The sequence below is a fragment of the Eumetopias jubatus genome, unplaced genomic scaffold, assembly GCF_037043125.1.
Source record: "Eumetopias jubatus isolate StellerSeaLion01/CBP00866 unplaced genomic scaffold, mEumJub1_p1.0 scaffold_10, whole genome shotgun sequence".
NCBI classification, from domain to species: domain Eukaryota; kingdom Metazoa; phylum Chordata; class Mammalia; order Carnivora; family Otariidae; genus Eumetopias; species Eumetopias jubatus.
Window position 1 is genome coordinate 27,140,764 of NW_028274816.1, and position 27,366 is coordinate 27,168,129.

General features: G+C 49.7%; 1 protein-coding gene and 1 pseudogene across 2 annotated transcripts; both read right to left on the minus strand.

Annotated features, from left to right (window-relative positions):
• Positions 1-2,090: 2,090 nt before the first annotated feature.
• IL34 (interleukin 34) lies at positions 2,091-12,728 on the minus strand. 2 transcript variants are annotated; one of them, XM_028092546.2, is made up of 6 exons: positions 12,646-12,728; positions 7,257-7,390; positions 6,171-6,248; positions 5,722-5,880; positions 3,469-3,604; positions 2,091-3,235 (listed from the first exon to the last, which is right to left on the minus strand). In XM_028092546.2, exons 1-6 carry the CDS (start codon positions 12,671-12,673, stop codon positions 3,063-3,065), a joined length of 708 nt encoding a protein of 235 aa, XP_027948347.1. In that variant the 5' UTR covers positions 12,674-12,728; the 3' UTR covers positions 2,091-3,062. The 2 variants fall into 2 exon arrangements, with proteins under 2 accessions (XP_027948347.1, XP_027948339.1); XM_028092538.2 differs by having other exon boundaries at positions 5,722-5,883.
• A 3,026-nt stretch (positions 12,729-15,754) lies between these two features.
• On the minus strand, positions 15,755-17,179 carry LOC114200409 (dnaJ homolog subfamily C member 7 pseudogene; annotated as a pseudogene).
• Between the last annotated feature and the right edge of the window lie 10,187 nt (positions 17,180-27,366).

Consider the following 27,366-nt stretch of genomic DNA (forward strand, 5'->3'; position numbering starts at 1 on the left):
CCCCCCCCCGCCCCCAACCCCCGTCTCTGGGAGCCTGCTCTGGGCCCGCAGTGCCCTAGCTCAGGCGACCCGGCCCCGCTTCTCCCTGGTCGGCGGTGCCTGGGGCTTCCCCTCAATGCCGGTCCCTTCTGCCCCTACCCGGTCCCTTCTCCTTTCTTCTCTCTCCTCTCCCCTCTCCCAGGTTCCTCTCAATCAGGGACGCAGGCTGGGCTGTTGAGGGGCCAGGTGCCCCGTCGGCTAAGGTGTCAGATTTGACTGAAAAGCTACACAGAATGGCACTGGAGGCGGGGAGGCTGAAGTTGAGGTTGAGGTTGGGAGGCCCAGGCTGCTGTGGAGGAAAGAGGCCCACAGGCCCAGGGCCCCAAGTTGAGTGTTGGGGATCTGTTTGGAGGCGGCTGTGGAGCCCGAGGGGCTTCAGGTCCTAGCTTCCCCTCACTGGGGAGGCGTGGCTGGGGCAAGGGGCAGGGCAGCAGGGAAGGAATCCGGAGGCCCGAGGGGCATCTGGCCAGCCCTCCAGGAGCTGCTTTCAGATGTGTGGTCCTCACCTGGGCACGTTGAGAATTTAACTCTGGTGGCACTTTGGTCCAAAGGTGGTTTCAGCCGCCTCTGGGGATAGGGGCTGGGGCTGTAGAGGGTGTGGGGGGTTATTTTATGAATATAATAATAGAGCTGACTGGACAAGGGCCGTGTGTGGGGGCAGGGTGGACAGTACAGGGTGTCCGAGAGTGCCTGAGGGACAGGGGTCCTCACAGTGGCCCGGTGGGCCCAGGGCAGGAGGAGGAGGGCCACATGGGCTTCCCCAAAGCCAAAATAAGGTCGGAGAGGGCCGGGGGCGGGGGGGCAGCACGTCTCCTTGGATGGGGCTGGGGTGCGGTCCAGGGAGCTTGGCTTTGACTCTCTGTTGCCAGAGGAGATGCCATCCTGGTGCAGTCCCCTCGGAGTCCAGTCCTGTGCTGGCGGTGGGTGCGGGGTGGGGGTGCCCGCCAACTCGAGGCAGGTAGAAGCAGGTGCGTCTAGGGCTAGTGGAGGGCTTCTTGTTGTCCTGCGGGCCAGCAGAGAGGGTGGCCGGGCTCGGAGGGCAGAGGGACCACAGGGTGTGCCGGGGCGGGGGGGGGGGGGGCGCTCCCGGAGTCAGGAGAGCAGGTTTTTCCTGGTCTGGATGGGATGGGGTTGGGTCTGAGTCTCAGCGCCAGGCTGGAGCTCCTGGTAGTTCTGCAGGGAACCGGGATCCAAGCAAGGTGACCAGGCAGGTCTGGGGAACCAAGGCGGCCCCCGGGTGGAGAGAGCACCCCCTCGCCCCAGCTCCCAAGGGCAGACGGAGAATGGTATCTGTAAGTTGCTAGGTCTGAGAACAGCCTTGCTGAACGCTCCAGCCAACCAGAGAGCCCAGATTAGGGTGCCTGGAGAGAGGGCCTGAAAAGGCCGGGAGAGCAGGTGGCCCATTGGGGAAGGCCCGGGGTGGAGTTTACACTGCCCCTTCCCTGCAGGGCTGTGCTGGCGTTGACCCGGTGGGCGGAGGGAGTAAGATGCAGGATGTGTGATGTTAGCAGGGTAAGGAGTGGTGGGGGGGGGGGTGGCTTGGGAGGCCCAAGGAGGGGGTGGGCATGGCAGAGCCACCCCCCCTCCAGGCTCAAGCCGCCTCCCCTCCAAGCCCCCCCAGGGCTGTACATAACTCCCCCATCCCCTTGACCACCTATCTCCCATTTAGTGACCACCTCTTAGGCCCACCCCCTTGGGATCCGAGCCAACCATCCCGCATCACACACTTTGGGGGACTTCTTCGTGTTTTTTTTTTTTTTTCATTTGTACAGAGAAATATTCTTTTCAAAAGCGTCTTTTGACTGAAGTAACTTTTCTGGTGCTGTTGTTAACTTGTTCCTTTTTTTAATTTATTTCCCCACCCGGGTCTCCCCTCCTGGTTCCTACTCACCCTTTCTTCCCTCCCCCCCCGCAATCCCATCTGACCCATTTTGTTTCTTTTCTTTCTGTCCGTTTTTGGATAAATTCTCCTCTCCTCCCTGCCCCCTCCACCCCCCCCTTGATTGAAATAGTCACTGCTACGAGTAACAAATGCACTGTGAAGACTCCAGTATTAATAAAGTTGTACTGTAATTAACAGCCCTGCCTCTGCCTGGCTCCCTCCACCGCTGCTCCCGGCCCTGTCCTACCCCAGATCCGGCCTGGGGAGCACGGGGTCCGTGTTGCAGGGGCAGGAGGGGCCGGGTCTTGTGCCAGGATCTATGCTTTTGAACACCTCCACTCTGTCCTGGCCAGGTGGAGCCAGGGAGGGTGACCAGGGGACACGGAGGAAGACCTCTCCAACACCGTGCCCCTCGGTCTGTCTCGCTGAGGCCCCAACCGCTAGGGCATGCCTGGAAGAAACTCAGGCTCTCAAATACCGTTTCCAGGCTGCCAGGGTAAGGCTTCATCCATTCCAGATCCCAACCTTGAGACCTAAGCCCCAGGGCCCGACCAGCCCACCCCACTCCTGCGTCCTACCCTTGACCAGCTGGAACTGGAACGTAGAGGCTCGCTGCCCTCTGGGGTTCACCTTTGCAGATGCAAACCAAGCCAAAACAAAACAAGCAAGTGTTTAATAGAAAATATAAGAGGAACTGGAAGAGCATCCACTGTGGCAAGACGTGGTGTGTGGCTTCCTGCCCTCTCCCCATGCTCACCCCCCATCCGGCACAGTTTTCACCTCTGCAGGCCACGGGAGACGCTCAGCGCCGCCTCCAGGCAAGGGAGGCAGCCCAGGTGGTGCAGGAAGGGGAAGAGAACTCTGTCCACCTTCAGGTGCCCCCAGGCCCCCGCTGCTCCAGGTGAGACCAGGTGAGGTACAGAATGCGGGAAGCTGAACCCTTCTCAGGCACAGAATCCCCTCAAAGGGAAAACACTCTCCTGGGGGTTCCTCTCCCCCCGGGGGGAGGGGGGGTGCTCCTCACCACTGCCCACACGTGTCTCAGGCTCAACCGAACTGCGGGAGCACCTCCAGCTGCCCCACACAGGTCACCACACAGGCTGCTAGGGCCAAGAGGTCTCGGCCTGTGCCCTCAGCAGCTTCACTGAGCCGGGGGTCCGGGCTTGGATCCTGGGGAGTGGGGCAGGGAGATAGAGGGCCTCTGGGACAGAGGGTATAGCTGGGTAGCCACGCACTGTGATGAGGGCTCTGGGCTGTGGGGCTGAGGGCTCGGCACCTCACAGTCCTGCCAATTTAGGACGGAACTTTGTTTACCTGCAGGAAACAGGAAAAAAAAAAAGACTGCAGGAGTGGTCAACAGCCTCCCTCGGCCCCAGACCAAGCCCCGTTGTTCTTGTCCCTGTACCTGGGGCCCATCTTGGCTTTCCGAAATGCCCTATAGCCCTGGGGAGTGGAGGAAATGCCCGGGGGGGGGGTCCTGGTCTGCTCAGTGACCCTGCATCTGAAGCCAGGTGTCCTGCCCCCAGCCCCATCCACTTGTTCCTTACAGCAAGAACAGTACAGCAGTTCCATGACCCGGAAGCAGTTGTCCAGGAGGGCTTTGGGTCGCACCAGCTTCAGGCTTAGCCTCGGGCCACTCAGAAGTGACACTACCGCGTCCACCTTGGGGCTGATCTCCACATCCTGGAAGGGAGGAGACTGTCAGGACCACGGGTGCCACCCCTCCCCACCCCCCTGCCAACCCCAGTGAAGAGGCAGGGCCCACATCCCAGGAGAAGCCTGGAAACTGCCCTGCGCAGAGCTGCACAAACCATGGAGGCAGGGGATGAACTGTGACCGGGGGGCCTATGGGTAAATTCTCTCTTCCTTCCTGCAGGCACCAAGTTACCTGGGAGGGTCCCCCTCGACAACTCTCACCCAAGCCCATCATCACAGAGGCTTTTTTTCCATCTTTGGAAAAATGATTGTAGGGGGCATCCTTGCTGTTCTAGCCCAGGCCCGGCCACTTGCACACAAGGAGTCCTGGGCCCGGGAGACTGTCCTTCAGGATTCAAAGATCTCCACTGGCTGCAGGGAACAAGACAAAGGACCCTGTGAGGGCCATATCATGAGGACACCTGGGTGCCAGCACCCCGGGCCGGGCTAGTCTCCAGCTCCAAACTCAGGGTGCTTCTCTCCATAGTACTTAACGACAGGGGGCACGGTGTGGGGAGCAGGCAGGCACACTTGGGGGACGGAGCAGGGGGCCAGAGCTAGTGCAGGAGACATGGCCTAGAAAGGAAAGGTGGGGCCTGAGCCAGGCAAAGGCCTTCCCAAAGGCAGTGTACTGGGTTGAATTGTCTGTCCCCTAATCCCCCCACCAAAAAAACTACGTCCAACCCTGGGACCTGTGAACACGACCCTATTTGGAAATAAGACATTTGCAGATATAATTAAGGATCTCCAGATGAGATCAGTTTGAATGTAGGGTGTGCCCTAAATCCAATGACACGTCCTTGTAAGAGGGGGTGCTAGAGGGAAAGGCCATGTGAGGGTGGAGGCAGAGGTTGGAGTGACGTGGCCACAAGCCACCAAGAGTAGCAGCCAGCAGAAGCGGGGAAGAAACAGGAAGGGTCCCTGCTCCCTAGAACCTTCAGAGAGAGCGTGGCCTTGCGGATATACCCTCAGTGCAGGGTTTCCGGCTCCAGGTCTGTGGCAGGAGAATTTCCCTATTATGCCACCAGTAAGTGGTCATTTGTCACAACAACCCAAAAAAAGCCAGTCTGCAAAGGCTTGGAAAGAAGCGAGGGTGGCAGGAGGGAGAAGGGGCCTGTTCCGTGGCCCACTCCCTGGCAGGGAGAACCCACTGCGCACCAGATGCTGGGCATATTTGGAGCGGGGCACAGATCATTAACTCTGTGAGAAAGAAGACAAGACTTAAAGCTGGTTAAATCTGAAGCGCATGGGCAGACGGGGGAGGCAGGCCTCCGCCCACCCACAACCTCCTCCCCAGCTCCCAAGAGCTCAGAGTCAGGCTCTCACCAGGAAAACCAAGGATGCAAAACTGTCTCTTCAGGTCAGCTCCAACTCACATTGCCCATGGACACGAAAGAGCCACCAAGGAGACCACTGGGCCTCCTAGCCTCCGCCCCAACCAGAGCCTCCCCAGAACTCCCAGCAGCCGTGGGCTCCTAAACCCTAGTGTCCCCCGCAGCTCCCAGCTCTGGCTGGGCAGCAAGGGGGGCTCCCCGGGGAAGAGTGTGGGGAGGGGTCCCGCAGTACACCCGTGGCCTGCATGGGCTCACACTAATCTGTGAGTTTATTCTGCAGGCTTTTTAAAGGACATATCCCTGAGGCCTCAGATCAACCCTATGAGGCAGGCAATGATCAGGAACCTCTATTATTATTATTAAAGTCCATAGTTCACTTTGCGCCGTACATGCTATGGACTTTGACAAACACAGGATATTACAGTGTCCTGGAGAAGCACTTCATTACCCTAAAAACCTCCTGTGTTCATCCCTCCACCTATTCATACTCCCTCCCCTCTCCCCCAAAAAAGAAACCTCCAGAAACAAAGCTACAGGGTTCAATGACTTACCTGGGATCCCAGAGCAAAAGAGACAGAGCCCAGAGTATCCCCTGCCCCCAGCCCAGGCCACCCACTGGGCACTGGCCATCTCTTCCTCTCAATCATTTCTCCCACACCCTTCAGGACATGCTGAAACTTTCCATGTGTTCAAATCCTCCCTCAACCATCCTTGGCCACCGCGCACGCATGAGCACACCCCCCCGCCCCCCCGCAGCGGGGCACAGTTCACCGTGAGGCTTTGCTGCACGTCCAGCAGCAGTGTATGGACCTCCTCCAGGTACTTCCAGGATGGGTGGCCCTCGAGCAGCACGTCCTGCACCGACTCAGTAGCGCTGAGGCTCACCCAGACCCACAGGTACCGCAGCTCCTGCTGGCTGACCCGAGCCTTCTGCTGTGGGGACGGGAGAGATCACTGAAGCCCACAGACACGGGTCTCTGGGCCCTCCCTGCCACTGCTCTGACCAACCCCCACCCAACATGTCCCCACAAAAAGAGCAGAGCATGGGCATCCACGGTGGCCAGGGAGCAACCTTGGGCCTCAGTAGAGGGCAGGCTTGCTCACAGAGCTGGGAAAGGCCCCCTGGCAGCAGAACCTGCCGAAACCAATGTGCCTCTCAGGCTGGGTCCATGGGGTGTCCCAGGAGGCAGGGGTCTCCCAGCCCAGGAGGGGATTCTCACCAGCCTGGTGATGTTGGCCATTCTGAGCACCCCCTCATAAGGCACACTGATCCTGTAGTTGATGGGGAAGTAGTGTTTCTGGGGAAGTACAAGAAGAAGCCATGAGGTCAGAGTCAGAAATGGCTCAGGCTCCCCCAGCTCCCAGAGAGTCTGATGTAGGAGAGGGCCAAGGACCAGCCCTTTGATACCAGAGGTGGCCTTCTAGAGAGCATATGCACCTGGCTCCCCACGGGAATAACAACAGCTCTCTTTCCTCTGGGGCACAGGGAAGGCTGAAACCAAACGTGGAGTTCCTATGACAGCAGAAGTTTCATGCCAAGAAGTGGTTGAGGGACCTGCTACCCCCAGAGTAGTATATTCTTTGGAGGCGAGGAAGACTACCTTAAGTAAGATTACTCTAAACTTATTATGGTGCTGGTTGCAGAACTCTGCCAATAAGGGCATCTGGGTGGCTCAGTTGCTGAGCGTCTGCCTTCGGCTCAGGTCACGGTCCCGGGGTCCTGGGATCGAGCCCCGCATCGGGCTCCCTGCTCGGCGGGGAGCCTGCTTCTCCCTCTCCCACTCCCCCTGCTTGTGTTCCTGCTCTCGCTGTGTCTCTCTCTGTCAAATAAAATCTTAAAAAAAAAACAACTGCCAATAGACTGAAAACCACGGAGTTGTACACTTAAACAGGTGAATAGTAGGATATGTGAAGGACATCTCAGTAAAGCTGTCAAGAAAAGAAAAAAGACTTCCAGAGCCACAGTGGCCCATGGGCTTCTCTGTTCTACACAAAGGGGTGCACATTCCAATTTCTAGGTCCTTATCTGCCCAGCTGGTAATAAGTGCCTGGGGTTCCCCCAAGGCTTCCTGTAATCCACTCCTGAGTCCCAGGGTGAGTGCCATGGAGAGGCAGGATCAAAGGTCAGATCAAGTAGTAGGGGTGGAGGGCCCTGGCGATGGCTGGCAGGGGACAGTTGGTGTGGACCAGGCAGAGAAAGGGGCCCTGGGCTCAGGGCAGACGCAGACCCAGGGCGGGGCCCGAGGGTCCTACACCCTGTGAGGCCAGGCGCTTGGGCAGGGGACACAGCGGGTGCCCACAGTTACCATGTACTGCAGGCGGTTCCTGTACTGCAGCTTGTCCCGCAGAAAGCCGGTGACAGCGCACTCCTCGGTCTGGGTCAAGGGCCACATCTCCAAACCCCCGTTCCCCAAGGCCATGCCAAGGAGGATCCCGAGATCTGTGGACCGAACCCAACAGCAACACATGAGCACCCTGTGCCACCGCCACGCTGCCCGGGTGTGCAAAGCTGTGCGCGTGTGCCCTCCCTTTTCCCAGCCATGGGAGGGGCAGCGGCACGGAGCCCCAAGGAGGCCTTCCCCCCGACCAGGGTCCAGGCTCACACAGCAAGGCCAGGCGAGCAAGAGCAGTCCAGCCAGTGCACCCCTGCCCCCAGCCAGCAGAGCCTGCCCCGCAGTCCCATCCTGAGGTTGGTGTCCAGTCTCCTCCCCACTCCTGCCCCGTGGGGCAGGCACAACCTCCTTTCCAGGGCAACCTCAGCCCCCACCCCCTTTAGGGCTGGAGTGTCCTCAAAGCCTGGGTCTGCATTTCCATCTGGGGATTCAGGAGGTCTGGATGCTCATTCCAACTCTGCAAATGACTCTTGAGTGACCGGAGCCATTTTCCTGCCTGCTGTAACTGATCTTGGCTTCCCCCTCAGACGTACAAATCATTGCAGCCCTTCCAAAGCGCTCACTCTGGGGAAGCCAACCAAGCTCAGGCTGCCACTTCTCCCTGCCCGCAAACAAGCTGCGGCCTTCCGAACATTACCAGCCTTCACCACTGGGGGTCACTGTGACTTCAAAAACAGCTTTTGTAATTTCCCGTAACTCAACACACTTACAAAAAATACCTGAGGAGTTGCAAAAAATATGAACAAGCATCAAACTCATCAGAGCAGAAAGAAAACACAGATGGGCAGATGTATCCAACAAAAATCAAACTCACCAATAAAGGTAAATATATATTAAAATAATCAGATGCCATGTTTCACTTATCAAAATGGAAATTGGGCGTTTTATTTTTTAATTTAATTTTCATGATACTTGGTTCCAGCAAAGTAGTGAGGCTCATCCTGGAAAGCAATTTGGCAATTTTTATTTTTAGTGGACTTAATAATGTCCACACCCTTTGACCCAATAAGCCTTGAAAATTTTCACATCCTTTGACCTACTGGAGCACCTGGGTGGCGCAGTCGGTTAACCATCTGACACTTAGTTTCAGCTCAGTCCCTGATCTCAGGGTTGTGAGATCAAGCCCAGCATCAGGCTCCATACTCATCAGGGAGTCCGCTTGGGACTCTCCCTCTCCCTCTGCTGCTCCCCACCCCTCTCTCTCTCTCTCTGTCTCAAATAATCTTTACAAAAACAATAATAAACAGGGGCGCCTGAGTGGCTCAGTCGGTTAAGCATCTGCCTTCGGCTCAGGTCACGATCCCAGGGTCCTGGGATCGAGCCCCGCATCGGGCTCCCTGCTCAGCGGGGAGCCTGCGTCTCCCTCTCCCTGCCGCTCCCCCTGTTTGTGCTGTCAAATAAATAAGTAAAATCTTTTTTAAAAAGTAAAGTTTAAAAAAATAATAATTTTTCACATTCTTTGATCCACTGAACTCATTTCTAGGCATAAGCCTGAAGGAAAACAAGAGAGCCCTCACCAAAAGATTCGTGGACAAAAAGTCCTGTGGAGGAATTCTCTTATATGAATAACAATCTGTAAATGGCCCACGTGTTCATTAATGAATGTAGAGCCAATAAAAACCACATTGTCAAAGAATGCTTATGGTATGCTTATGTGATAAGAAAAGTACTCATGATATGCTTAGTAAAGTCTTAAAAAGCATGACTCCACACCTCTCCTCTGGGCGCACCGCTTGCCGCGAATTACCCATGTCTGCATGTGTGTGGGGAGACGTGGTGCAAGTGGTGAAAGGAAAGGCACCAAATCTCTGTGGGAGATTTTTATGTTCTTTGTATTTTGTAGGACATACTTTATACTCTACAATCAATACAATCAATATCCAAATTACTGTCACAGTCAAAAGCAATACTTTGTTTTTGCTTTTTTTTTTCCCCCCCTCCCAAAAATAGCCAGGCAAGCCATGAGCTCCTTGCCCCGCCCCCCATCCCCAGTAGGCGTCACTGACCTGACTTTCTCCCTCGCCTCCCTGGAACTTCGGGAGACTTCTGTTCTCGCTCCCTCACTGGCCCGGGCCGGCTCCTGGCCACCTCTCCTCCTCCTCGGCCCTGACGCCAGGCCTTTGCCATCCGGACTCTGACCCGGAGCGCGCTAGGAGGCCTCAAGCCCTGTTCGGAGGACGTGCTGCAGCCCACAAGCCCTTCCTCTCAGAGAAGTGCTATTTTTCAAGGTTGCAAATTTGTAACCCATCTTGCATTTCCTCTCTCTTGTCTCTTCCCAAGCGCTTGTCCCCGGTATTTGGACAAAAGAACAGATAAACAGAAACCGAGCCGGTGTTTCTGCCTGCTTCCTATCTTGTCTCTAAGTCATTAAGCCCCTCAGCTTGGCACCCCTGCAGACCGAGATCATTCCTGGTTTACAGTTTTTGCTCACACTTTGCCGCGGCCCTGGGTAACCTCCGGCATGGCAGACCTCTTTCAAGGCCTCACCAAGACTCCTTCCACCACCCCCCACCAGGCTCTCCCCTGCCTGAACCAGCCCCCACAGTCTCTGTCTCTAGCACCATCTGTCTACCTCACTCATTATCTAGACCAGACAACTTGGCCCCTAGTAGGTTAGTCCCTAATGCAGTGAACCACAACATGGTCTTGTTTACTGAGCACTTTGGGGGTTCATCTTGAACAAGGAATCAGGAGCATGCATCTGAATCTTCTGGAAAGCTGGTTAAGGCCCAGAGTGTCTGATTCAGGAAGTCTGGGGTGGGCCCAGAGAATCTGTATTTCTAGCAAGTTCCCAGGGGCTGCTACTGGTGGTCTGGGGACTACACTTTGAGAACCACTGACCTCCAGAGACAGTTGCAAACTGGTGTCCCAAGGGCCACAGCTGGTTCACAGAGATTTCACATAAAAATCTGAATTTGCAACTTGTCTTCAAAAATCAGTATCTCTGTCCACACTCGGCCTTCCTTCCCATGGGGCAGTCACCCCTGCCTGCCCACGTGACCCCTGAAGTCCTACCCTCACTGGCCTCACCCCTGTCCTGACAACTTTGGCTCCTAGCAGGAAACGAGTCATAGAAACCACCGTGTGCCAGCCTGTCATGCATGGGCTCTGCCAGAAACCTTGTCCGTGGGTCATCTGCCTTCCCCCAGACCCAGACTTCCTTTAGATCTGCAGACTGACCACCAACTCCAAATTTAAGCCCCTTTTCAGCTGCCTCCACCTCAAGAAACAGGCCAGCAAACCGGTGACCATGGGGCCAGCACAGCCGTAGCCTCACAGTGGCTCTGCACCCCAGAGAGCCCCACGGCAGTACACCCCCGACCCTGGAAGGGGGCTACTCCTGCCACCTCGCCCTCCAGAAATAAGACATCTCCAAGACAGAAGAGGAGGCTGAAGAAAGAGCAAGTGAGGAAGGAGCTCCCTTCCCGGGTCCCCGGCTGGGAGGGAGAGGGGCTGTTCCTCTCCTTGGGACAGCCCCCTTGTTCAGGGACAAATGGGGCTCGTCCACCACCCCACCCGCAGTGACCGAATCTAAACCTGTGCAGAGGCTTGAATAGCATCCCCCCGAAGATCCTTGTTCGCCCAGAGCTTCAGATGTGACCTTATTTGGAAATGGGATCTTTGCAGATAACATCAAGGCCCACCCTAAATCCAGTGACCAGGTGTCCTCATACGAAGACACAGAGACACACAGAGAGTGTCAGGACGAGACAGACACAGAGCGGGGTGATGCCACCACAAACCATGGACTGCCAGGTGCCAACAGAAGCAGGAAGAGGCAGAAAGGAGCCTCCCCTAGAGCTTCGGAGGAGGCGTGGCCCTGCCCACACCTTAATTTTAGACTTCTGGCCTCCAGACCTGGGACAGAATAAATTTCTGCTATTTTAAGTCACCAAGTTTGTGGCAATTTGTTATGGCAGCCCATCCTTCTCCAGGCCCCAGCCCCTTTACGAGTCCCTGACCTGCAGCCCTCCCTGCCTCCCTCCCCCCAGCCGATCCTTGCCAGGGCCTGCAGTCAGCCTCCACCATGCCTTCCGTTCCCACATCCATCTCTGGAACAGACCCTCATCACTTCCTGCCCAAATGGTTGCGACAGCATGGCCGGCAAGTAGCACAGACTGATCTTCCGAAAGTAGAGTAACTTCCAGTCACAATCCCATCCCCAGATCTTGAACCTTCCAGAGCTCCCTGCTTCTCATGAACTGGCCTTTACGGCCTCCCCCATCTGAGCCCAAACTGGCTTTCCAGCCTGGCCTCTCACAGCCCCACTGCTGAACCTTTGCTCACACTGTTCCCTCTACCTGGGACACTGTCCTCACTTTCCCACATGTACCTGTGTGAACATGGTCCACCTTCAAAACCATTTCAAGTGGCTCCTCACCCTTGTTGCCCCTCTTGCTCCTCGTGACCTGGAAGCATCCAGAACACTGGGTCTGGGTCCTTCTGCCTATTCTGAATGCCCTGATCCTTTGCAGTCTCCCTCCACAAGGGCCAGCCCGGATCCCTTGCAGGATCAAACCCCAGACCTCATCCATGAGGCACACAGTTCTTAGCGCCTAACTCGGCGCCAGGCACTGGAGAGAGGGGCACAAACTAGCCCAGTCCTTGTTGCCATGGCAGTAATTCTCCAGTGGGCATGTGGGAGGCACCAGAAAAATGTGAATTTGAGTCAATTCAATAGAATCTTGGAGTCTGAAGGGATCTTGGTCTGGCCTCCCACCAGCAGACTTGAGAGGCTTCTAGACGCTTTCTGTCCTCATTTCAACTTATTTTTCTTTTTACCAACAACACTGTTCTCTTTCTGCCTCTTAATTTTGTGCCATCATGGAGGGAGGGGCAGAGGAACAGGCTGCCTTCTCTAGCACCTGGCGGCGCTTCTCCCATGTGTCCTGGGGCCTACTTTCACGAGCTCCCACCCCTGGCTGGCCACACCCAGGGAGGCCAGAAATCCTCTCTGCCACCTCTGCCCCACCCCTGCCCGTGCACCCCAGCACTGGTGAGCCTGCGAAGGTGGTGCTGCCCCTTGCCCCCAGTGCCTGCCCCATTCCCTTGACCCCCCACTGGCCATGCCCACCCAGCCTAGGACTCGTACCCCCCATGCGGGTCTGAGCTGGGGTTGGCTAGGGCCAGGGCAGAGGGTGGCCATGGGAGTCCTCAGGCTGTTAAGCTGGGAAGCATCTCAACTTCTCACCAGCAGGAATGGCCCGGCTGCCATGGTTACAGCAGAGCCTGGCTCTGGGCCAAGGCCTCCAAGGGCCGTCTCCACAGACCCACCCCCCCCCCGCCCCCAACAAGTACTCACAGTGCAGCCAGGTGATTCCCCGGGGCATGGTGGTACGCTGTGTCCCCCAGAGAGCAGAGGCGGTGTCCCTGGCCGTGTGTCTATCCACAAAGGCCCAGGTCGGGTCTACATGGCCTCGGGTCAGCGAAGGTGGCCCAAGGCTGGGGAAGAGCTGGCCACAGAGCAGCAGCCCGGCAGGGGGCGGCAGGTACTCCTGGGGCAGTGCCCGCCCTTATCTGCCTGGCCGTGTGGAGGGCAGCCGGGGGGTGGCAGCTGCAACTCCCATGGCAGCCAGGACCTGGCCTGAGACTCCGGCCTCGGGGTCTTCCCTCTCGAGCAGGAGGACAGAGTCCCCAGCAGGCCCCTCGGAATCTGGGGCCGGGTTGTGCTTTCTCTGATTTCTCCGTCTGCAGCTGCTCAATGTGAAATCTGGCTCTGGAGGGAGAAAGGAGGAGAGAAACGGATTATGTAAGAGTAGTGCTGCCACTCAGCCATCAGCCACCGGCACTGAGAGTCTGTGTGCGCGCTGCACCCACTCCTGGCAGGGGGCCCTGGGGAAAGACCGGAGGCTGGCTACTCGACTGCACACGAGAAAGGACTTCGGAACATCCCAAGGACAGCGCTGGCCCAGAAGTGAGTTACGATGACACCAGCTGACAGCCACAGGCCTCAACAAAAGCAGGACCAAGGAATGAATGGCTGAACTCGTTCAATCAAGGAAGCTTCCTAAATGAGGTGAGGCTGCATGCAGGTCAAGTACCTGAATGACTCAGGCTGCCAGGACGTTAAAACAGCAGCTCTCTCGGTGGCTTCCTCATGCACAAATCTTGTGGAAAGTGCTGAGTTCTTTGAATACTGAGCCCAACACACATCCCAGACCCCCAGACCCTGACGGAGAAGCCAAGAAAGTAAGAAATGGGGTCAGGGTCACCCTCATGCCACACTGCAGTCCTGAAGCTGGGCACCTTCCGTGGTTCCAGCCCTTGAGCCCCTCCAAAATGGAGGAAATGTGTGAAAGCTGAGGAAGACACCCAGTGGGAGTGACCCGGTGACACAGGAGCTAGAGCCTTTGGGGTGGCACAGAGAAAACCAGGCTGCTCCCAGAGGCCCGGAAACAGGGCCCCTTTCCAGCAAATGAGGCCGGACCAGTGGCCTGACAGCCGTCTGCCTCAGAGAGAGGCCTTCCCCACAACTAAGAGGGCACCACTCTCTTCCTCTCTCTCTCTCCCCTCTCTCATGGGGGGGGAGGTGAGGAGACTGAGAACGTGCCTCTCCCATGCCACCCCTAGTCTACCCCATAGCTGACAGCAGGCATGAGGAAGCTCACACAGGGAACAGGTGTGCAAGAAAGTAGATGCTAGAATGTTCTGCATAGTTCAGTTGTGAATACTGTGTTTTAAAAATATATAATCACATTACTATTATTGCACATTCCCAAATCAAGAATTCCTTGTATCACCTAATACAGAATCCATGTTCGATTTTCCCCGGTTGTTTTTAAAATTTCTTTTTTTTTTTTAAGTTGCATTGTTTGAATTGAGAGCCTAACAAGGTCCATTGATTGATGTGTCTCTACATCTTTTTTCCTTTCCTTTTTTTTTTTAAGATATAATTCACATGCCATAAAATTTGCCATTTTAAAGTATATAATTCAGTGGGATTTTTTTTTTTAGTAGATTCACAAAGTTGTGCAACAATCACCCACAATCTAATTCCAGAACATCTTCATCACCCTCAAAATAAACTGTATTCATTTACAGTCTCTATTTCCTCCCCCCACCCAGCCCCTGGGGCAAGCAACCACTCATTTGCTTTCCGTCTCTATGTATTTGCTTCACTTGGACGTTTTCTATCAATGGAGTCACACAGTATGTGGTCCTTCAGGACTGACTTCTTTCACTTAGCATAATGTTTTCAGGGTTCATTCATCTTGTACCATGCAATAAACTAGTGTTCCCCTAAGTTCCTATGTTGAAGCCCTAGCCCCCATTGTGATGGGAGATGGGACTTTTGGGAGGTAATCAGGGTTAGATGAGATCAGAAGGGTGGGGCACTCGTGATGGGATTCGTGACTTTATAAGAAGAGCCACCAGAGAGCGAGCTTGCTCCCTCTCTCTGTGTGCCCGCACAGACAAGAGGTCGTGTAAACATACAACGAGAAGGGGACCACCTGCAATCCAAGGGGAGAGTCCACACCAGAAACCAACCATGCTGGTACCCTGATCTCAGACCAATCTCCAGCCTCTGGAACTGTGAGCAAATAAATTTCTGTTCTTTAAGCTACCCATCTATGGCATTTTATCATGGCAGCCCAATCAGGCCAGGACATAGCATCTGTCAGTACTTCATTCCCCTTTTTTTTTCCTAATTTTTAAAATTTTTTTAAGATTTCATTTTTAAGTTAGCTCTATACCCAACATGGGGCTTGAACTCATGACCCCGAGGTCAAGAGTCACATGCTCCACTGACTGAGCCAGCCAGCAGCCCCTCACTTTTATTTTTTTTTTAAGTGTCAAACATTTTACTCTCTTAATTTTTTGCCCTTTTACAAGAGGATTTTACTGGGGCACCTGGGTGGCTCAGGTGGTTGGGCATCCAACTCTTGATTTTGGCTCAGGTCATAATCTCAGGGTCACGGGATCAACCCCTCCTCAGGCTCCATGCTTAGTGTAGAGTCTGCTCATCCCTCTTTCTTCTGCTCCTCCCCCTGCTCTCTCTCTCTCAAAAATAAAATCTTTAAAAAAAAAAAAAAGGATTTTATTATTTTTTAAGTAGGCTCCACACCCAATATGGGGCTTGAACGCATGACTCTGAGATCAAGAGTCACACTCTACCGACTGAGCCAGCCAGGAGGGCCCCCCCCTTTTTTTTGGGCTTTTTAAAATAAAGTTAAATAGTAAAACAAAAATTCACAAGTTGCTTCCCTGTCCATCCCCTCCCTCCCTCGCACACCCGCAGTCTTGGCGCCAGTCCCCTTTCCTTCACCCACTCACACAGACCCAGGGGATCCAACGGAGAAAGCCAAAGTGCTCCAAGTACACGGAGATGCGGAGAAGAGAGGAGGTGAGCTGTGTCCACATTCAAGGTCACACTGAGCAAGTCCACACTCTGAGTTCTGGATGGTTTCCTCTCATGACACAAACTGAAAAAGGAAATTCCCCAGACCAGATGCTTCAAAGCTGAAGCCCCAGCACTGCCGAAGAATGCCAAAGAAAACGTGGTTGACATCAAAGTTACCCACACCTGTACCCTCCTCATCCAGGTCGTGTCCAGTGTCAGAGCGAGTCTTCTTCTCGGGATCAGTGAGAGCAAAAGCTTGCAAAAGCGTCTCTGACTTCCTTGACCTTCTCCTCCTCCTCCTTCTAAACTTCAGCACTGGCTCTCCAGTGCCCGTCTGCGTGGTGCTTCCAGGCTCGTTGCTGATAAGTTTTCTTGATCTCCTCCTCAGAGGCATTCATGTCCACTCCCAGAAACTTGTAGTAAATTTTCCTTGCTTTTCTTCAGCTCCACCTGTGGAGTGTTTTAGCTGTGCATGTTGTTATGTTTTCTCCATCTGATACACTTTTCCACACTCCTGTACTGCTTTTTCAAACTGTTCCGTATCCATGTAACACTGAGCTTTTCCCAAGGAGGCTTTTAATTAAGTGGAATCAAGCCTCACTGCATTTGTGCAATCTTCGATTGCACCATCTAGTCTCCTAAGCTTGGAATGATCTGTACCCCAGTTACAGTAGAATTCAGCATTTGTTTTTATATTGTTGGGGGTCTGTCCCCAGGGCTTCTGTGTATAGTTCATACACCAGTTTGTCATTTCCTTCTTCTTTCTCTGCTTTAAGTGCTTTGGCATTTCTGCAAGCAAGGGAGGCATTTTGGGGGTCAGGGGCCATCTCGAGAGTCCATACAAAAAAAACTGAACTACCTTCTCAATACGGTCTTCCTAATAATGGCAGAGACCTCATACATACAGAGCACAGCCATTGGTGGAATGGCACTGGCTGCAGACCGTGCTTCCAGATAATGACCCAGCATAACTAAATATTCTGCTGTGGAGATTTTGAAGCAATGGCAGGCAGGACAAACTCTAGGGCCCAGTCCATGCAGAAAACTACTTTCCGAAAATCCTGATTCTCAAAATCTGTTCCTGTTCTCATGTTCACATATAACCTGTTGTGCCTGAGCATTTCTGTGATCCAGTTCTAGGGCTCTCTGGAAACGGTGACAGGCCGCCATGACATTCCCTAGAGATGGGGGCATTTGCCTTCCCATGGATGTCCCCAGGACAAAACTGTCATTCAACCTCACTGCTATGCATCTCCAAGAGCTTCCTGGAACCTTCTGAGCATCATCAAAGTGGCTGCTCAATTCTAACTACAGCTAGCACTTTTAGGACACATTATCTAGTTCTTTTGTATAATAGTTACAAGCTTCACTGTAATCTTTCTTGGCATAGTTTGCATTTCCCTGTCCCTTGAAAGACTTTACTTCCCTCTTCACTGTGGAGCAGCTCTGGCTCTGTCGCCACCATTACCACATGGGGCTCTGCAGCAACCGCCATCTTACCACTTCCTTCTTTTTTACTGTGAAATAATATTCCATTGTGCGGCTACACCACATTTTCCCTAGCCATTCATCAGTTGATGGACATTAGGATTGTTTTCACGGGGCGGGGGGGGGGCTATTACAAATGATATTGCTATGAACGCTCCTGTCCAAGTCTTTGTGTGGACATAGGTTTTTTTCCTTGGGCATGTTCTCAGGAATGGGGCTGCCGGGTCATGTGGTTAATCTATGTTTAACTTTCTGAGGAACCATCAATCTGTTTTCCAAAGCAGCTACACCATTTTATACTTATATATCCCATCCACAGTGAATGAGTGTTCTGATTTTTCCACATTCTTGTCAACGTTTATTATTATTTTTTATTATTATTATACCCATCAGTGGGTGTGAAATGGTATCTCATGTGGTTTCTACTTGCATTTTCCTGATGACTAGAGATACTGAGCATCTTTTCATGTGCTTACTGCCCATTTGTATATCTTCTTTGGAGAAATGTCTATTCAAGTCCTTTACCCATCTTCTAATTAGTTTATCTTTTTAAGATTTTATTTATTTGACAGAGAGAGACACAGAGAGAGAGGGAACACAAGCAGGGGGAGTGGGAGAGGGAGAAGCAGGCTTCCCGCGGAGCAGGGAGCCCGACGTGGGGCTCGATCCCAGGACCCTGGGATCATGACCTGAGCTGAAGGCAGACACTTAACGACTGAGCCACCCAGGCGCTCCAGGATTTTATTTCTTTTTAAAAATCTTATTTATTTGACAGAGAAAGAGAGAGCAAAAGAGGGAACATAAGCAGGGGGAATGGGGGAGGGAGAAGCAGGCTTCCCATCGAGCAGGGAGCCCGATATAGGGCTCAATCCCAGGACCCTAGGATCATGACCTGAGCCAAAGGCAGATGGTTAATAACTGAGCCACCCAGGCACCCTAAGTTTTTGTTTTTAAGTAATCTTCACACCCAACGTGGGGCTTCAACTCACAACCCTGAGATCAAGAGTCCTTCCCATGCTCCACTAACTGAGCCAGCCAGGCACCCCCATCTTTTTTTTTTTTTTAGTTGTAACAGTTTTTTTTTTTTTTAAGTATTTTATTTATTTACTTGAGAGAGAGCAAGCACAGAGGGAGAGGGAGAAGTAGACCCCCACTGAGCAAGGAGCCCGATGCGAAGCTCAATTCCAGGACCCTGGGATCATGACCCAAGCCAAAGGCAGAGACGTAACCAACTTAGCCACCCAGGCACCCCGAGTTGTAACAGTTCTTAATATTCTGGGTACTAGACTCTTATTAGATATATGATTTATAGAAAAAACACAGTCTCTTCAACAAATGGTGCTGGGAAAATTGGACAGCCACATGCAGAAGAATGAAACTGGACCATTTCCATACACAAAAATGGACTCAAAATGGATCAAAGACCTAAATGTGACACAGGAATCCATCAAAATCCTTAAGGAAAACAGGCACCAACCTCTTCAACCTCAGCTGCAGCAACTTCTTGCTAGACACGTCTCCAAAGGCAAGGGAAACAAAAGCAAAAATGAACTCTTGGGACTTCATCAAGATAAAAAGCTTTTGCACAGAAAAGGAAATAGTCAACAAAACCAAAAGACAATTGACAGAATGGGAGAAGATATTTGCAAATGACACATATCAGATAAAGGGCTAGTATCCAAAATCTATGAAGAACTTATCAAACACAACACCCAAAGAATAAATAATCAAGAAATGGGCAGAAGACATGAATAGACATTTCTGCAAAGAAGACATCCAAATGGCCAACAGACACATGAAAAAGTGCTCAACATCACTTGGCATCGGGGAAATACAAATTAAAACCACAAAGAGATACCACCTCACACCAGTCAGAATGGCTAAAATTAACAAGAAACAGCAGATGTTGGCAAGGATGCGGAGAAAGGGGAACCCTCCTACAATGTTGGTGGGAATGCAAGCTGGTGCAGCCACTCTGGAAAACAGTACGGAGGTTCCTCAAAAAGTTGAAAACAGAGCTACCCTATGACCCAGCCATTGCACTACTGGGTGTTTACCCCAAAGATACAAATGTAGTGATCCAAAGGGGCACGTGCACCCCAAAGTTTATAGCAGCAATGTCCACAATAGCCAAACTATGGAAAAAGCCCAGATGTCCATCGACAGATGAATATATATGTGTGTGTGTACACACACACAATGGAATATTACGCAGCCATCAAAAACCGAAATCTTGCCATGTGCAATGCATGGATGGAAACAGAGAGTATTATGCTAAGCGAAATAAGTCAATCAGAGAAAGACAATTATCCTATGATCTCATTGATATGCAGAATTTAAGGAACAAGGCAGAGGATCGTAAGGGAAGAGAGGAAAAAAATGAAACGACAAATCAGAGAGGGAGACAAATCATGAGACTCTTAATCTTAAGAAACAAACTGAGGGTTGCTGGAGTGGTGGAGGATGGGAGGGATGGGGTGGCTGGGTGATGGACATCAGGGAGGATAGGTGTTGTGGTGAGCACTGGGTATTGTCTAAGACTGATGAATCACAGACCTGTGCTCCTGAAATAAATAGTACATTATATGTTAATAATAAAAAATAAATTTTAAAAAAGATATATGATTTGTAAGTATTTTCTCCCATTTTGTGGGGTGTTTTTTTCACCTTTTTGATAGGATCCCAGGATGCACAAAAGTTTTTAAATCTGATGAAGTTCAATTTATCTTTTTTTTTTTTTTTGGTGGTTTGTGCTTTTGGTGTCCTAAGAAACTGCTGGCTAATCCGAGATCACAAAGATTTACATGTGTTTTATTCTAAGAGTTTTATGGTTTTAGCTCTTCTATTTAAATCTGTGATGCATATGGAGTTATTTTTGTATATGGTGTGAGGTAAGAGCCCAACCTCATTCTTTTGTGTGGGTCTATCCAATTGTCCCAGCACCATTTTTTGAAAAGACTGTTTTTCCTCCATTGGATGGCACTGGCACCCTCACCAAAACTCAGTTGACCACAGACGCATAGACCGATGTGGATTTACTTCTGGAATCTCAATCCTATTCCATTGACCTGTATGTTTACCTCTATGCCAGTACCCCACTATCTTAATTTCCGTAGATCTGTGGTAAGTTTTGAACTCATAAGACTTTTTAATCTATGAAAGTTTACTTTCCCTTTTTGTTATTGTTGAAGAAACTGGGTCACTTGTCCTATAGACCTACCACATTGTGGATTTGGTTGATTGCACCCTTGGAATGCCATTCAACATATTTATCACTGCATTTCTTAATATTCAGATCAAAAAGCTTCACTGGGTTTGGGTAGGGTTTCCACAGGAGGTACTGCCTTACAGCAGAAGACACAAAATGTCTTCTCATCCCCCTTTAGTAAGCTAATGTCATGTTCTTTATCCATGATTCATCTATTATACAGTTCTCCGTCAGCCTTTTATCTTTCATCAAACATTGATGATTCTAGCCCTCATCCAGTATTCCATTAGTCAATCCAGGTGGTGACTTTCTGCTTCTACCTTTCCTTCTACGTTTATTACTGTGATCCTCCTAGAGAGGAGACCGTTCCCTACTCATCTGCTTTCTTACCTCAAAGTTTGTTCTGTAGAGAAAAAGCAGGATAACAGTTTGCTTCGGGACGCCTGGGTGGCTCGGTCGTTAAGCGTCTGCCTTCGGCTCAGGTCATGATCCCGGGGTCCTGGGATCGAGTCCCACATCAGGCTCCTTGGTCAGTGAGGAGCCTGCTTCTCCCTCTCTCTTTACTGTTCCCCCTGCTTGTGCTCTCTCTCTGACAAATAAATAAAAATCTTAAAAAAAAAAACAAAAACAAAAAACAGTTTGCTTCTTTCCCTTGACTTATGTACCACTTTTCAGAATGAGTTCTTCCCTAGAATCCTCCAAAGGTAATGAATGATGATTCTTCAGTATCATTTTGAATTCATTCATCTTTTAACTTACATATTTCAATCCATTAAAGTTACTTTTGAGGCAGGTTTATTGAGGTAAAATTGATATACACTGAAGTTCACCCTTTTAAGTGTATAGCATGATGAGTTTTAACGAATATACACAAACATATTATTCTAAGATCTGGAACATTTCTATCACCCCCAAAAACTTCTCCTGTATCCCTTTGCTGCCAATCCCTTTCCCCACCCTATACCTCTGACGAACATTTATCTAATTGCTGTTCCTAACAGGGTTTTCCCCCAAAAAACATTATATAAACAGAATCATAAAGTATGTTGCCATTTCTGTCCTGTCTTCTTTCATTTAGCAAACGTGCTGGGGATTCACCATGTTGCTGAGTGTATCAGTGGCCTTTTCCTTTTATTACTGAGTAGCATTCCATTATACCACAATTTGTTTATCCATTTATCAAACGACAGACATTTGTTGCTTCCAAGGTTTTGCAAGTATGAATAAAGCCATATACATGTGCATACAAATGGTCTTTCTGTGGAAATATATTCTTTTTCTTAGGGAAATACCTAGGAGTGAGTCACTGGGCCATATGATAGCTGGAGATTTAACAATAAGATATTGTGAAATGGTTTGTTATTCTTCTTGGTACCCAAATTATTTCATCATTAGGAGAGTGGGCGCTCCTTCCAGTAGGGTCCTGTCCCTACTAACATGACTCCAGTAGTCCTCAATAGCTTCCTTGCTTTCAGGCACGAGTGGAGGTTCCAGGCTCATCTTGGACATTTTCTGCCTCAGACTAGAAACGAGCTACTTTTCCACAGAGCTCTTTTAGAGGGGAATGATACCAAGAAACCAGAGCCTGAGCACTACAGGGTACTTATTACTACCTGGTTGTCAGTGTCCATAGGCTCTTCAGGTGGACAGACCTAGGAAATTAATCTTTTTTTTGAGAGAGACCCAGCGAGCATACATGCAAGTGGGGCGGGGGGGGGGGGGGGTGGGCAGAGGAAGAGAGAAAATCTTCAAAAGGCTCCACGCTCAGCACAGAGCCCAGTGCGGGACTTGATCTCATGACCCTGAGATCATGACCTGAGCTGAAATGAAGAGTTGGACATTAACCGACTAAGACACCCAGGTGCCCCAGAAATTGGTATTTTTAAATAGAAAAATAAATCATTAATTTGTAGATAAATCATTAGAATTATAACTTTTTTTTAACTTCTTTGGATTATTTGCATCTCTTTCATCTTGTGCTGAAAATCTTTTTCTTAATGACACTTAAGATGATTATTTGTTTTGTCCTATATAGATAGTAGTTTCAAAATGGTAACAGTGCTATAACTTAACAAGTCCATGCAGTTTAAGATTTCTTTGTGGTTCTTTTTTTTTTTTTTTAAAGATTTTTATTTATTTATTGAGAGAGAGAGAGAATGGTAGAGAGAGAGCATGAGAGGGAGGAAGGTCAGAGGGAGAAGCAGACTCCCTACTGAGCAGGGAGCCCAATGCAGGACTCGATCCCGGGACTCCAGGATCATGACCTGAGCTGAAGGCAGTCGCTTAACCAACTGAGCCACCCAGGCACCCTCTTTGTGGTTCTTTCTATCTTTAGTTATCTCCCCACTGGAAATATACAGTTAAAAAAAAAAAAAAATACATTTCTATCTGTTTGTTATTTTTAGGGATTTTTAAAATTTTTAATTATATAAAACATGTAATTCCAAAGTAAAAACCATAAAAATATGTTCAGAAAGTTCTAGCTTCCACTCCCTCTCTTTTTCCCCCATCATATCCCTCCCCCTGAAGATAAACATTTTATATTTTTTGGCTTATCCTTGAATTGTTTATATTTCAAAACAGAAGCAGGGGTGCCTGGGCAGCTCATTTGGTTAAGTGTCTGACTCTTGATTTCAACTCAGGTAATGATCTCAGGGTCCTGGGATCTAGCCCCGGTCAGGGTCCACCCTCAGCCAGAGTTTGCTTGGGATTCTCTCTTTCCCTCTCCCTTTGCCCCTCCCCCCAGTTGTGCCCGCTCTAAAATAAATAAATAAAATCTTTTTAAAAAAATAGAAAAGCAGGTTTTTCATAGTTTGTATCTTTTTCCTACAAAGGGTAGCATATTATTTTTAAAGCATATTGCTTTTTTTTTAATTTTTTTTTTTTTAAGATTTTATTCATTTGAGAGAGAGAGTGCACAAGCTGGGGGAGGGACAAAGGGAGGGGCAGAGGGAGAAGCAGAATCCTCACCGAGCAGGGAGCCCGATGCGGAGCTTAATCTCAGGACCCCGAGATCATGACCTGAGCCGAAGGCGGATGCTTAACCGACTCAGCCAATCCAGGCGCCCCTAAAAACCTTTTATTTTAAAATAACACACAGATAGGGGCACCTGGCTGGCTCAGTCAGTAGAGCATATGACTCGATCTCGGGGTTGTGAGTTTGAGCCCCATGTTGGGTGTAGAGATTACTTAAAAATAATAATATAAAATATTTAAAATAAAACACGGGAATAACATAAGACAAATGTAGAGTTTAATGAATTATTGTAAGACAATCATGCCTTGGAACTATCACCAAATCAAGAAATAGAAAAGTTGGCCAGGTCCTCTAGAAGTCCCTCCATGAGACCCAATCCCAGCTCCCTGCTAAGGGTAACCATAATCGTATGACAGCATTCACCTTGCTGGTTTCTTTACAGCTTTATCCAGCACACTATCAAGTGTGAATCCCTAAACACTATAGTTTTTAAGCTTTATCCTTTTTTCAAATTTCATATATCTTTTGGGGTGCCTGGGTGGCTCAGTCGGTTAAGCGTCTGCCTTCAGCTCAGGTCATGATCCCAGGGTCCTGGGATCTAGCTCCACATTGGGCTCTCTGCTCAGCAAGGAGCCTGCTTCTCCCTCTCCCTCTGCCTGCCGCTCTGCCTACTTGTGCTGTCAAATAAATAAAATCTTTAAAAAATTTTTCATGTCTTTTAAGTCTGTTTTCATCTATGGGATTTCCCTTCCATCCCATTCTTTCCCTTACAATTCATCTGAAGAACCCAGGATATTTGCTCTGTAGAGTGTCTCCAGTCCAGACTTCATCGACTGCACATTCATGGTACAATTCAATATGTTCCTTTGTCCTCTATTTCTGCACACTGGCAGTTGGGTCAGACTCAAGCTCAAACCCTTTGCTACCAGTATAAATGGAACTGGGTTATTTCAACAGGAGGTTTGTAATGTCTGATAATCATTCTTTTCTAATGTTGATGGCCCCTGATACTTCATGCCTAGACCTATTAGTTCACTGAGGGTCGCTAAGTGTGATATTCTCACTTACTTTGGTATCTGATCAAGGCTTTTCCCATGAGGCAGGAGCAGATCGGCAATTCTGCCAAGATGTCTGATATGAATGAAATATTGTGCTATCCTCCCACATCTGACCTCTCCATGAAATCAGAAAGGCTCCAGACCTGTGTGATCTGTTTTCAAGTGCCTGTTTCCCAGACAAAACTGGATGGGATCAAGACATGCACTGCCTTGAAGCTTGTGATCCAAAGTCACCTGGACGATTTTATCAAGTAAGACCCACTCCAGGGTCCATAGACCAAAAGCTTGCAGCAAGCAGGGCACTCCTGGCAGATGCTGCATGGATGTAATGATTAGTAGCAGCATCTGGGAGGCCTGGCACCCATGCCAGATCCCTCGGGCACCTTCCAAGCTGGCATACAGTCTTAGGTGAAACAGAACAAGAACACTTGCCCAGATCTACAGCTGACCGAAGCGCTGAGACAGGAAGATGTGTTCCTCAGCCTCTCCCTGGAGTTGGGTGCCTAGTACAACACTATTGGGGCCATATTTACATAGATTGAGACCTATTTCTCTATAGTCACTCACCTTTTTACTCAAATTAACTTGTAAAGAAAATGTGATAACACTTTCATTAGGAGAAAAACAGTTGTCACGTGCCAAAATGAAAAGGTGACTCAAGAAAGCAAAACAAATGTAGTTAAATTCTAGTGAGAAAGCTTTGCCTACTGAAGGCTCTGAGCTACGGATCTGCTCTTTTTGGAAAAGGGAGACTAGCAAGGGTTAGAGAATTGTAAGGAACAAACTAAGAGATGTTGGAGGGGAGGGGATTGGGGAGGATGGGGTAACTGGGGGATGGGCATTAAGGAGGGCATGTGATGTAATGAGGATTGGGTGTTACATGCTATTAATGAATCATGTAATTCTACCCCTGAAACTAATAATACACCATATGGCAACTAACTTGAATTTAAATAAAATCTTTAAAAAAAAAAAAAAAGAAAAAAAACATTTTAGCATAGACTGAGTCTTTTCCCCAGAGCAGTTCTCAACCAGGAGCTGGATTCTGTCCCCTAGGTGACATTTGGCAATGTTGAGAGGTATTTTTGGTTGTCACACCTGGGGGTGGGGGTGCTAGTGCAACTATCTAGTGCACGCAGGCCAGAGATGCTGTCAACACCTCCAGTGCACAGGGCAGCCCCTCCCAACAAAGAATTTTCTGGCCCCACAGGTCAATAGTGCTGAGGCTGAGAAACCCTTCCTGAATAAGTCAGAAGGGTTGAAAAAGAACAGAAAAGTAACTTCCTCCTTCTGAGACCCAATGTTATTTAACAAGAGAGCCAAGTACCCTGCAACACCTAATGTTAACCAGGGCTGCAACCCCTCACTTAGAGGAAGCTGCAAATGGTGAGACAGATGGATGCAGGGGAAGCACCAGCCACTGGTGTGAGAAGAATGCAGTCATCAGAAGGCTCACTTCAGAGGTGCCCACACACCCGGCAGCAGTACTGGATGCCATTCTTAGAGTCACCCGTACTAAGCATCCACTCTGTGCATCCCCCATGCTGGGAACTAGTAAGCGGTGATCCCGATAAGAGGCACACAGGGCGGTGGGGGAGGCAAGAGGGAAATAAAGGAGTACAAAACAGCATCATAGGAAAGTGTGTGCGGCCAAAGGGAAGATGAGGAACCACCAACCAGGGGACCACAGTGAGTGGGGGTCAGGGAGGCAGGAGAGGTTTCCCACGGAAAGTGATGATTCCAATTCTTAACCCTCCCAAGAAGCTCCCTCTGGTTGGAAGCAGGGCTAGTTCAAAAGCAATGCATGGCTTCCAGCAGAGCACAAGGATCCACTTTTAACATTCATCTGTAGTAGGGATAAAGATCCACAAATATACCCTAAAATAATTTTAAAGAAAAAGGCAAGCTGTATGCCTGGAATATCCACTGCACTGCTATTTACACTTGAAGAAAGAAAACTGGAAACAACCTAATGCCAAACTACAGGGAAGCAGTTAGCATAATCCGAGAGCTAACTGCTATTTATTGAGCACATACCATGTGCCAACAGGTGTAGCAAAATGATTCTACCTTTCTCTCCTGTGGCAACTCTGCAAATTAACCCTCCCATTTACTGAGAAAAGCCAGACTCAGAGAAAACAGAAGCGAGTCTTCTCAACCAATACTGCAGAAACTACTGGACATCCTTAGACCAAAAAAAAAAAAAATTAAGCATAACCCTTACCGCACACCATGCATAAAAATAACCTGAAATGGATCATAGGCTTAATTCTAAGCGAAAAATCTAGGAAAAAATCTTTGTGGCTTTGAGGTGGTCAAAATTTTCTCAAATATGAAACTGGAAGCACAAACCATGAAGAAGAATGGGGGTGAGGGAGGAGTAACAGGATCAAGTTAGAATTGTTATCAAAGCATTCATTTTTGTGCTTATCTAGTTATAGCAGGTGATGCGGATCTCCCATTTAAGTGTGGCTAGGTTTCTCAAATGTGAATGACTCTAAGGAAAAAATGTCCAAGTAAGATAAAGACTCTGAAGCTAGAAACACCCGAGTTCAAATTCCGGCCCCACCTTGCAGTGGGAGAGGTGAGGAGTCTCTTCTTGCCTCAGGCTCATCTGTAAAATGGGCTTGATATGAACTTCCAACCTCCAAGGGTTATGTGAGGATTTACCAAGTTTCTATATATGTAAAGCTCAGAACACGAGCTGGTGTAGCGTTCCGAGTAGCTCAGTATTTATCATTATTATTATTCACTATTATAAATAGCAGTAAAAATGAGTTTTGGAAAACTTATGCCTCTTTCATTTTTGAATGATTTCCTTTATTGCGGTTGCTTTTGCACCATCAATAGAGATCTGTGAGGAAAACACTTACTTGATTGTGCAAGAAGAAAGAAACCCAGTGTGGAACTCGTCACATGGGACCCCTGAACGATCTAAACAGCCCCTCCTT

Coding starts and splice junctions, on each gene's coding strand:
- IL34 (XM_028092538.2), bottom strand. CDS start 12,673: ATGCCCCGGGGAATCACCTGGCTGCACT. Junction 3,605..5,721: donor ACGTGCAGCAAAGCCTCACG/GTGAACTGTGCC, acceptor CCTCCCTTCCAG/GATGTGGAGATCAGCCCCAA. Junction 3,236..3,468: donor ACTGCTGTACTGTTCTTGCT/GTAAGGAACAAG, acceptor TGTTTCCTGCAG/GTAAACAAAGTTCCGTCCTA.